The sequence below is a fragment of the Miniopterus natalensis genome, chromosome 7, assembly GCF_054644295.1.
Source record: "Miniopterus natalensis isolate mMinNat1 chromosome 7, mMinNat1.hap1, whole genome shotgun sequence".
Taxonomy (NCBI): domain Eukaryota; kingdom Metazoa; phylum Chordata; class Mammalia; order Chiroptera; family Miniopteridae; genus Miniopterus; species Miniopterus natalensis.
In genome coordinates, this window is record NC_142087.1 from 5,436,421 (window position 1) to 5,448,557 (window position 12,137).

Here is a 12,137-nt window from a genome sequence, read left to right on the forward strand (position 1 = left end):
AGCCCATGTGACCAACAAAAAAATTAATGGCTATACATGTTATGGCATATTAATACAATGAAATATTACATAAATATAAAAAGAATGGCCATTTAATATTTATATATAACTATATTTATAAATATAATTTTTAAATATAAATATAGTTACAATGTGATTTCAATGAAAGCAATGTTGAATAAAAAATGCAAATCCCCCCCCAAAATATTTAGAATTATATGCTTGTTATAAGGCTCAAAACTAAGGAAAACTAAGTAATAGTTTGTCTAGGCATACTTATATATGTATTAAAAGCCAAAAAGTGGTAAATAAAAATGAGGAAACTCATTTATCATGACAGGTGCATACAAAGAGAATATATACAAATACAGCAAAAACACACATCAGTAAATGAAATTTTAATAATCACATAAAAACATGAGGAGATTATAAATAAATTTAATAAATTCTGTACAGGAACACTACAGGGAAAATTATAAAACTTTAGTAAGAGACATTTTTTTAACACTCCCGATTAGAAAGGTATACCATGTCCATGGATTATAAGAACAATTTAATAGGACTTTAATATAGCAGATCTTAAGGTTTATTTTAAAGCTGTAGTAATTACAATAAAGTGGTATTAGAACAATGATAGGTAAGTATGCAAATGAAACAGGATAGAGGGTCCAAAACCAGATGCTTGCACATAGTAAGAGTATGTTTTTAATATGGTTGTATTACATAGACATAGCTATGGTTATATTAAGAAAGGTTCACATCAGAATAGCAATGTAGGTTCCTGAGTGGTTGATGGAGGGAAAGATAAAGAGGTAGGATAGGATGGAGAAGGCAAAGAAAAAGAAGTAAAGAAATATTGCTTCACCAAAAAACTCATCATGTCTGACGTGATCCTATTATATTTATAAATATCTTAGAAAAAGAACAACTATCACTGGATCTCTGTTTGCTGACTTCTGGAAATGTCCATGAAATAGCAGAAAAAAACAATGTCCTTGGAGAGTGGTATCTGTGTTTTGATAATATTTCAGTAGAAACATATAAAACTCCCATCTATCCCTACATTTATGGATGAAAAAGAGGAAAGGTATGAAGGAATACACACTATACTATTAACAGACAGGATTGATCCAACCAAGAAACGTTTGCGGAAAAGGTGTCGGAGGTCTGCAAGCAAAATAACCTAAGGCTAAAGCAGGCCAAAGAGGCTCAGGCTGAAATTGCACAGCACCGCCTGCAGAGGGAGAAGATTTCAAGGCCAAGGAAGCTGAGGCTCTGGGATCCCCAGGCAACTGCAGCACTGAAGTGAAGGACACCCAGGAGAAGGTGACCATCCTCCAGACCTACTTCCCGAAGAACAGGGATGACGTCCTGGCTAACCTCTTGGCCTTTGTCTGTGACATCCAGCCAGAAGTCCATGTAAACTACTGAATAAATGGAGAGGGGAAGAAGGAATAAGTGCCTGGTTCATGGATTCGCTTTTCAGATGCTTCCACCAAATAGGGAGCTTTTGCAAAGCTAGTGTTATATTCTTCTGGAAGGTACTATGTTATTTCTATTACATAGTAGGTCCTTTTACTTTCAGAGAATAGCAAATCTAGTTTCTCTGCACAAACTTAGAGCTTATCCAAAGATTTCATCCTTTTATGTCATATTTCTTAGAAAGTTAATGAGTATACACTGTTTTTCTATGCCTTTTAGCTTAAGCAACACACACACACACACGTATCCCAATACGGACTTTCTTTCTCAGACACAGTAAAAAAACAATTTTTAAAGAAAGAGATTAGAAAAAAATTCCCCCCTAAAGCTATCTTGAAGGTCAGGGGCTTTATCTAGAAAAAGTAGTAAATAGTTATTTGTAACCTGTGTAAAGCAGCAGCCAGCTTACAACAGTCCTTTCTGGCTAAGGGTTAGGACAATGAATATAATTGCTTGGGCTGCTTGTAGGATCTCTTAATCAAAATTACTAGGTGATAGAATTCAAGAACTTGTTACATGTTATTACTTTGTGTACTGATTCATAATCATCTTAAAGTAGAGACTCCTTGTCATGCAAAAACAACAACAACAACAACAAAAACCCAGAAAGAAAGAAAGAAACATTTTTGGAAATTAGCAAAATGACTTCTGTTGAGCACTGAACATTCTGATCGTAGAACTACCTCCAAAGCAAAAGTGGAACAAATAGCATGTAAATATGATCTGCTGTGAAAATGTAGAAACAGCAAAACTGTGATCAAATCGGACAAGGGGGAGAGAAGGTGGATAAGAGAGTCAGCTCCCTGACTGTTTTATATGTAATAGCCTCAAGTTTTATTTTCCATAATAAAAAATAACTTTTTAAAGATTCCCAAAACAGGAAACTTCCACAAGGTAAAAGTGTCCCTCTTGGCCAACATAATTTGCACCTAAATATAATAAAAATCAACACCTGGTGGGTTTTGTGTGCCCCCATGAAATCACTGTTTCAGGCAATGATCATCCATGGCTTCAAAAATCATCAGGCGGGTGGGAGGGGGCAGGAAGAGATTAACCAAAGAACATATGTGCATATATGCATAACCCATGGACACAGACAATAGTCCAGGGAAGGCCTGGGCTGGGGCAGAGGTTGGGTGGAGTGGGGCAAAAAGGGAGAAAATGGGAGACATTTTATTTAAAAAAACAAAATAAATCATTAGGTGGAAGTTTGGGACCAGCTATTTATAGGGTGCCAGCTCATCACCCCACAGTTTAGTTGCTGTTTATAAGTAGGAAAGCACAACTTCACAATGGGGGCACCAGAGGGCACCACCTAAAACACATTCATCTTCACCACACTGAAAGTGGGTGGGCGAAACCCATGTTCCTACTGAGGTGATGCAAGAAGAAGGCACACCGGTAAAGTGTTTGTGCCAAGACAGTTGAACTTGAACCTCACCGAGCCTCTAGAGCTAATGGAGAAGGAAGTTGAAAGACATCACAGGGAAGTGATGTGGAACATTGTAGAAAGCAATTCATCTTTTTCTTCAACAAGTAAATAGCATGAAGGAGGAGGGGGAGGAAGGGAAAGAAGAGAAGTCGGAGCTGGAGGGAATGTTTTAGATGAAAAGAAATATGCGAGACATTACAACCAATGCAATGTGTGCACCTTGTTTAGACTCTGACCCGGGCACGCCAACTGAACAACGTCATTTTCGAGACAATAAGAAAAATAGAATATGAGGAGAATATTAGATAATGTTGAAGGCACCACTGCTAGTTTTGTTAGATATGACGACAACCTGCTGATTATGTGAGAAAATATCCTTATTTCTTTGAGGTGCATATTGAGGCATTAAGGGTAAAATATAAGACGCACTGGATTTATTTCAATGTACTTTAGCCAAAAAGGGGTGGGAATATACATGAAGGAAGTGTTGTAAAACGTTAGCTGTTGAGACTCTCAGTTATAAGATGAATAAGGTCCAGGATCTAATGTCCAGCACGGCGACTATAACCACTGCCTCCTTGGAAGCTGCTCAGAGTACATCTTTCCTGCTCTCACCGTGACACCACCGCCGCAATGGTAACCGCGCGAGGGAAGCAAGTGTTACCTGACTCACTGCGGTGAGCGTTTCATGACGCGTGCGCCTGTCAAGTCAGCACGCTGCACGCCTCAGGCTTACCCAGTGTTACATGTCAGGTGTATCTCAGTTAAGCTGGGGAAATGTTAATTGTTGAATCTGGGTGAGGGGGATATGGGGCTTCCTAGATGTATTTACTGTTCTTTTGAGTGTTTTGCAAACTTTTAAGATAATTTTTTTTAAACAATATTTATTTTTGGAACTTAAAAAATTATTATAAGGTTAACATGGAAGACTGAAATACCTGTGGCATGGATGATTGAAAATGTAGACTAATGAAGGGTAACAGGATACCGCCATTCACTAAAATGTACTGAGACGCTGCAACGATTACCAGCAGTATGAGTGGGAAAATAAACAGCCAAGGAAGAAAACAGAAAACTCAGGATCAGCCCGCCACACAGAAAACTTTAGCTTTTGATGAAGTTCTGATTCCCAACCAATGGCAAAAGTTTGAATTATCTGCTAAATGATACTAAGACAATCACTTAATAACTTGGAAAAAAGGCATTTCTCTCTCTCACACCCTATGCCCAAACAAATTTCAGCTGGAGTAAAGAATTAACATGTTTTTCAAAAATCACAAGAGAGCGCAGCCGGTGTGGCTCAGTTGGCTGGGCACTGTCCCATGCACGGAAAGGTTGCCGGTTCGGTTCCAGGTCAGGGCACATGCCCGGGCTATTGACTGCATCTCTGGTAGGAGGAGTGCAGAAGGCAGCCCATCGATGTTTCACTCTCCCATCAATGTTTCTCTCTCTTTCCCTCTCCCTTCCTCTCTCTTTACAGAAAAAAAATCAATAGAAAACCACAAGAGAATTATAAGTAAATATAGTAAATAATTATCTGACATCAGAATCAAAAAGACTTTTTACAGCATAAAAACAAAGGGAGAAAATACAAAAGAGTGATCTAACTACCCCCAAATTGAAAACTTTGGTACAAAGTAAAAACAAGGAAAAAAATAGGATAGAATTAAACATTTAATTCTAGCTCATCTCATTCAATTCTCAAAACCATCCTATAAAATAAATATTATCTCTATTTTATTTTTTATTATTTATATTTTATAGAAGAGCAAACCGGTTTATAAAAGTTAAGTAACTTGTTCAAAGTCACAGAGCTTGAACCTGGGGGGCACATGTATTCAAAACCAGGTCAGCTTGACTCCAGCTTACATCTGTTAACCATTTTACCATACTCCTTCTTGTGCATGACAAGTTAGTAGTATCCTTAATATACAAACAGCTCTTAAAATTCAATAATAAAAATAAAGGCATTTCCAATAAAAATGGGCACAGAGCGAGGCAATTCACGAAAGAAGAAATACAATTGGTCTGTATAAGCATATGAAGAAATGCTCCCCCTCACCAATATTCAGAGAAAGGCAAATTAAAATGAGACTGTTTTCCATGGGCAAAAAATTTATTTACTTCTTTTTTTAGGTAACATTTATTGAGCCCTCAGTGAACAGGAAAAACACCGTGTTGTCCTGGCCCTGCTTTCAGAGGTGGTTGAGGGGCATCCAGAATGCATGAAGCATTGATGGGGCTTCAAGAGCCAGGAAAGGGAGTATCTGACTCAACAACCTTCACGCATTATACAGATGAGAAAAAGAGAGGCCCAATGAGGGACAAGGCTTGCCCAAGATCACAGCCAAAGTCAGCAATACAGGCAGGACTGGATCCTAGCCCCCAACACCCAGGTCCTGCCCCCACCCATCATCAATTCTTGCACAAGCACCCTTCCATTGAGGCTCTTGGGCAGGAGGTGGGGCCAGGATGAGCAGTCACCTGCACTCCATCTTCTTCCTCTCCTTCCTTCCCTTACTCAGCTGCTGTAGCCTCCCTGGGGCTGCAGGTATTAATTTAGGGGCCCCTGGGTCCTGACCTTATTAGGTGCCACAGCAGAAACATGAATGCTTGGAGCCTCCTCCTCCTGGTGGGCCTCCTGGCTTTGGGGAGCCAGCTGCCTGCTGCCTCAGGCAGGAGGAAGGGAGGTGAGTGTGGGTAGGCTCCTCTGCTCCAGGTACCAGATGGTTTCTACCTCTCTGGGGAGCACAAGGGTTTGGGGGAGGCAGGTAACTCTGTGTGTGTCTGTGTGTGTATGCTGTGGATGTCTGCTTCTTAGTGCTCATGTTTTGTTTTTGCTTCTTTGTGCCCACCAGCTTGCCCACATCTATGTCTGTGAATGTCTTCCTGCCAGTTTCTCGGTGCTCGTCTGTGCCTGAACACACAGCTGAGTGTGGGATTCTGAGTGCGCACATGCCCATCTCTGTGTACATGTGTATCTTTGTGCCTCTGCAGGTCAGGGGACAAATCTGTCTGAACCCCCTCTGCTCTGGTCATCTCCATGGAGGTGTATGGATCTGTGGGTCCACATGGCTGGGAGATGACCCCCCCTGTCATCCTCTGTGGCCAACAAACCTGTGCCTGGTCTGGCCTTTGCCTATCTTGTTTCTGCCTTTCTCAGGCCCTCTCCATCCTCCAGCCCACTTATGGAAGGGGCTTTGGAATTGAGTAGGGGTGTGGATTTTAGGATCTGGGATCTGTTGGGAGGAAGCTCTAGCCCTTCTTCTCTTCTCTCCACCTCCCCGCAAAAGGCTGGGGCTGACCTGTCACCAGGTAAGGGAGGCCAAGCTGCTGGAGTAGTTAGACAGGTGCCTCCCCACCTGGGTGGGGCCTCCACTTCCACACCCTTCTGGGGCTGGAACACTATGACTTACATAGCCCTGGCCCTGCCGCGGGAAGGGGGCAGTAATGAGGACAGGTCCCCTCCTCCACAGGGCCCTGGGGAGCAGTTCCCTGCATCCTCTGTGCCTCCTCTAGCTTAACTTTTTTTTTTTTTAATATGTTTTTATTGATTTTTTAGAGAGAGAGAGGAATGGGGAAGGAGAGAGAGAAACATTGATCAGCTGCCTCCTATATAAACCCTAACTGGGGATTGAACCCCCAACCTGGGGGAATCGAACTGGCAACATTTTGGTGCATGGGTCGCCACTCAACCAACTGAGCCACACCGGCCAGGGCCCCTCTAGCCTAACTTATGCCTTTCTCAGAGGCAGGGCTCTCTCCCTGGGGACCAGCTGGTTTGGGGAGGAGAGCGCTCAGAACCCCCAGGCGGGGGGAAGGGTGTTGGCAAGTTCCAAGGCCAGACCTCATGCTGGCTATGATTCATGCACCATCACCACATTCCTCCTCACTGCAAGGTTGTGAGGTCATGACTACTTTTATGCTCATTTTGCAGATGAGGAAACCGAGGCTCAATGGGAAACCAGTTACCCAAGGTGAAAGACTGCCTCTGAGTCAGTGTCAAAGGCGGCAGTTGAGGGCAGGTCTTTGGAATCAGGAAGAATCACCTCCCAAACCTACTCCTTATAAAATGGGGTCTCATGCCTCTCTCTCAGGAGTAAGTGGAATAATACCCGCTGGGCTCCCCCAGTTCATCACATCTCCAGCCTTCCCAGATTCTCCCCATGAGATCTCTACCTAGCTTTCTGTAGAATTTCGGACAGTGGAGGAAAGGAGCAGAGTTGAGGGAAGGGACATCTCGGATTCTTTTCTGTGGAAGCACAGTCACGTCTGTTTATAAGATTCCCTCCACACACACTCAAATATGTCTGGGTGTCTCTGACAGAGAGAGCTGGGCACAGGCCCTGATAGAAAGTGTCTAACAAGTGTTTTCAATGGTTGCATTGTTGTATTGTGAAGAGGCCTGTGTCTGCAGCTCTGCACATATGGTTGTGTACAGAACTGCACGTGCACGTTCACGTCTGTGCTCACACCCATACATATGCTGTATGTTTACATATACATGAATGCATGTCTGAGTGTGTGTCATTTCCGTGTATATGTACGGGGTGGGTAAAAGTAGGTTTGCAGTTGTGAGTACATGAAACACAGAGTTTATTATTGTATTATTATTTATTAATTATTGTATTATTTTCCATATGAACAACTGTAAACCTTTTCCCCACCCCTGTATTTATGTGTATAGGCATGTATATATGGCAGTAAGCCTGTATATTTGTTCATATGGACATATACAGAGTGTCCCCCCAAAATGTATACACAATGTCTGTAGATTCTATTACATTTTGAAAGTTAAATGTACTTTTAAAAAATATGTTTTTATTGATTTTAGAGAGAGAGAGAGGAAGGGAGAAGGAGAGAGATAGAAACATCAATGATGAGAGTCATTGATCAGCTGCCTCCTGCAAGCCCCCTACTGGGGATCAAGCCCGAAACCTGGGCATGTGCCCTGACCAGGAATCGAAGTGACCTCCTGGTTCATAGGTCAATGATCAACCACTGAGCAACACTGGCCGGGCATTGAAATATAATTTAATAAACACTGCCTTTATAAATATTCAAAGTGTGTATACATTTTTTTGGGACACCCTGTATTTGTTCATATGTGCTTATACATATACAGCTATCTTATACATATAAACTATAGGACGTACACACACATATATATGAATAGGTCAGACTATATGAAATTACTATTTTTGTAGATCAAAAAAGTTGAATATATGCCCTAGCTGGTTTGGCTCAGTGGTTAGAGCAGTGGCCCGCAGATTGAAGGGTCCCAGGTTCAATTCTGGCCAAGGGCATGTACCTCAGTTGCAGGCTCAATCCCTGGCCCTGGTCGGGGCACATGCAGGAGGCAACTAATCGATGTGTCTCTCTCACATTAATGTCTCTCTCTTTCCCTTTCACTCTCTCTAAAAAGCAATGAAAAAAATATCCCCGAGGAAGGATTAAAAAAAAAAAAGTTGAATATCAGCAGTGTATATGGTTAAGCCCATAGCTAATCGTGTGTATACATCTAAGTGTGTTTGCATATTTGACTATGTCTGTGTACCTATGTCTGTATGCATAAATATGCATATTTAACTGTGACTGGGTAGGACTCTTTCATTCTCTGAGGCAGCATATCCAGAAGACTCGGGTACTTTATGGCTGTCAGTGTGTGTAGGTGACCTTGTCTCTGAGGACATACCTGTGGGTGGGGAACGGGGATTGGGAGGGCAGATTAGGAAAGGCAGATGAAGATGAGTGTAAGCCAGCAGACCCTCCCACTGTCCCTGCACACTCCAGGCTCTTATTTCCACCTCCACACTGTTGCTGCCCAGTTCTCCCCACTTGAAATGCCAGTTCTCATCCCCCCTTCCTGTCTGTCTTTCCTCAAGGCTTAGGTCCTGACCCTCACAGAAGTTCTCCCTGACTCACTCCACTCCACCCCAATTTAGGCAGCTCCATTTGGCCCCACTCCTTGAGGCCTGAGCTCCTCTGGCCAGGGCTGGGCCTCAGAGAGTATCCCCAGCCTGGGAAGGAGAGGCTATTCAGGGTAGGGGGCTCCCCAACAGGCTAAGCTGCTCTTTCTCCAGCAGGGGACAGTAATTCAGTTTAAGCCAACACAATTACACAACTGAAGTTGACTTTGAGCACTTACTGTGTGAGCAAGGTGCCTACTATGTATGCAGCCAGCTGGAGGGGGAAAGTGGATACAAGGAAATGTCATAGCACTGGGTGAGGCTGCCTCTGGTGGCTCTTGACCCTTTTCTCAGGTGCTAGACTGAAACGAAGGCTGGGGACCAGTTCCTGTCCCCAGGGTTCAATGGCGGCCAGAGCAGAGAGGTAGGCAGGTCAGAGGGACCACTGCCCTGAGAGATGAGGCCTCAGGGTCTGTGTGGGTCTGGGCAGTCACTGCCCCTTTCAGGCCTTGATTCCTCCCTCTAAACAGAGGAAGGTGCTGATTTGAGCCTTTTGCATGAAATCTGGAAATGGCCCAAAATCCTATCAAGAAAAGTGGCTAGGTAAGTTCCAGGACAGAACATCCTAGAACCATTCAGAGGACTGCCTGAAAGACCAAGTTAATACAGATCCCTGAAACAATACCACTTGCATCAGCAACAAGCACAGTACAGATGTGGCCTGCGGTGGCTGTGTGACAACGTACCAGGCTGCCAACAGCTGACACACCTGCGATGCTGGATCTCCCTTTGAAACCCCTTTTTTCAAATAGTCACTGAGCCCCTAGTGTTTGGTGTCAAGGACTGTGCTTCAGCTTAACCGTGAGCAGAGCGGGCAGAGGGGTCTATTGCCATAGCTGCCGGCCAAGTGAGAGAGGCAGACAAATAGAGGCAGGGTCACAGACTGAAGCAAAGGTCCTCTGGGACTGTGTGGGGTGCTGTGGGGCTGACCTAGTTAATCTGGGGTGAGAGAAGCAGGAGATGTAGGAAAGGGCCCCCGGGTGACGGGCAGAGCCGAAGCAAGCACTGCAGAGAAGAGAATTGGAGTGGATCAGGAGCCACAGAGCGGGGGCGAGGCCAGAGAGATGGGCAGAGGCCAGACCAGGCGCAGCCTTGTTAGCGCAGGTGGACGTTTTGATTTTCACTTTCTCCCACCCTTTATGTCATCTGAGTCTCCAACCTGCCCAGAAGGAGGGAGTCCAGCTTCTCATTTCACAGACAGAAAACGGAGGCTTGGAGTAAAAGACACACACACACACACACACACACACACACCTTTGCCAGCCATTTGCGATGTGGATGGACCTTGAGGGCATTGTTCTGAGTGAAATACGTCAGACAGAGAAAGACATACCATATGATCTCACTTATAAGTGGAATCTAAGAAACAAAACCTAAATAATGAAGCTCAGTGGAAGGTGGGTGAAATGGGCAAAGGGGGAGGAAAAGGTACAGACTTCCAGTTATAAGATAAACAAGTCATGAGAATGTAATGTATAGCACGGTGACTATAGTTAATACTATTGTATTGCATATTTGAAAGTTGCTGAGAGTAGATCTTAAAAGTCTTCATCACAAGAAAACAATTTTTGAACAATGTATGGTGGCAGATGCTAACTGGACTTCTTGTGATCATTTTGCAATACACACCGATATTGAATCATCGACTTGTACATCTGAAACTAACACAATGTTATGTCGATTATACCTCAATAAAAAATTTATACCTAATAAAAAAATAAATAAAGCAAGTCCATCCAAAAAATACAAATAATAACCTGCCAAAGGACAGGCAAGAACTCAGAGGAGGCGAATTCAGATCTGGTGATGCCCAGGTCAGCCCTTATTCCAGACTCTGACCTGCCTCCGGCTGCAGTATCTGGGGGGCTCTCTTACAGAGAGACACGGGGGATGTCCACCAGATGATGGGCCCTGCCTCCTGTCAGTGCCTGACCAGTGCATGGATGACAGCCAGTGTCCCTCGAGGATGAAGTGCTGCCACAAAAGTTGCTTCCGTCAGTGTGTCCGCAGGGTCACAGGTAAGTGTCCCTCTCCACCTTGCTCACTGCCCAAGCCCAAGCCCAAGCCCAAGCCCCGGGGCTGAGGCTCAGACAGGGCTCACGCAGGCCCCGTGTTGCAGTAAAGCAGGGCGCCTGCCCCGAGGACCTCCTGCGCTGCCTCAGCCCCGTTCAGCACCTGTGCCACCAGGACTCAGACTGCCCGGGCAGCAGCCGGTGCTGCCCCAGCGCCTGCGGCCGGGACTGCCGGAGCCCTGTCAGAGGTACGCGCCTGTGCTGGGGCAGGTTCTTTCCCTCCCTGAGCCCCAGCAATAAGATCCTGGCCAGTTCAACAAGCTCAGCAGGATACCTTCCCAGGAGCTTGGGGAAGTGGGTGGGGGATGGGGGTCCTGTTAGGGTGATGGAGGAACGGGGGATCCTGGGTTCTCTTGGTGAACTTGCTATGTCCCCTGGACCACAATCCTAAACTGCTCTGAGCCTCAGTCTACCCTTGTGAAAGATGGTGGGAGTCCTGCCTTAGCGGCCACCAGGGCTGGGCTGATAGGGTCTGGATGGGTGATCGAGCCCAGAACTCGGAGCCCTATTATGGGAGGGGGTTAACCCTTTCTTTCTCTCTCCTCAGACTAATTCTGGTTTAGGATCCACGGCTCTGAACCTCAGGATGGGCTTCTCAGCAGGAAGAGATGATGACAGGGGGCCTGAGGCCTGCCACCCAGACAGCACTGTCTCTGCCCGCAGCAGTTCCAACCTTCTGATAAACTCTGACCCGCTGTGCCTTTCCCTGCAGCCCATCCACCCTGGGTTTTTCCTCTTGGGAATCAAGGTCCATGGCCAGACCTCAAAGGACTCCTCCCTGTACCACTGCCACACTGAGCTCCTCGCCCTTCCTAACGCCCACCTTCACACCTCTTTTGTACAAGGGTTTCTTCTACCTAAAATGTCCCGTTCAGGCGGGCCTCTCTCTGTGGGGTCCTGACCTCTCCCCAGCTACCGGGATGTATGTTCCAGCAGTTTCCTGAACATGCCTGTTCACAGCCACCTTTCACAGTTTTCACCATGCCTGCAAACAGCACCTGGGCATTGTGTACACTGCCTGTGCTCCTGTTTATCTAATGCTTTTCCTTAAGTGGATTCACTTTTGTGTATAATTTAAAAAGAAAAACTTGATGTCACAGCCATAAACGGGAGAAGCAGGATCCCTTGGTACAAATAGAGTATGATTACAAAAGCCAATGCAACAGCTAAGTTCCATTAAAA

General features: G+C 44.9%; 1 protein-coding gene across 1 annotated transcript; it reads left to right on the forward strand.

Annotated features, from left to right (window-relative positions):
• The first annotated feature begins 5,519 nt into the window (after window positions 1-5,519).
• On the forward strand, window positions 5,520-11,507 carry WFDC5 (WAP four-disulfide core domain 5). Its single transcript, XM_087819277.1, has 4 exons — window positions 5,520-5,604; window positions 10,761-10,901; window positions 11,003-11,143; window positions 11,503-11,507. The coding sequence occupies exons 1-4, from the start codon at window positions 5,520-5,522 to the stop codon at window positions 11,505-11,507; spliced, it is 372 nt and encodes a 123-aa protein (XP_087675403.1).
• The last annotated feature ends 630 nt before the right edge of the window (window positions 11,508-12,137 follow it).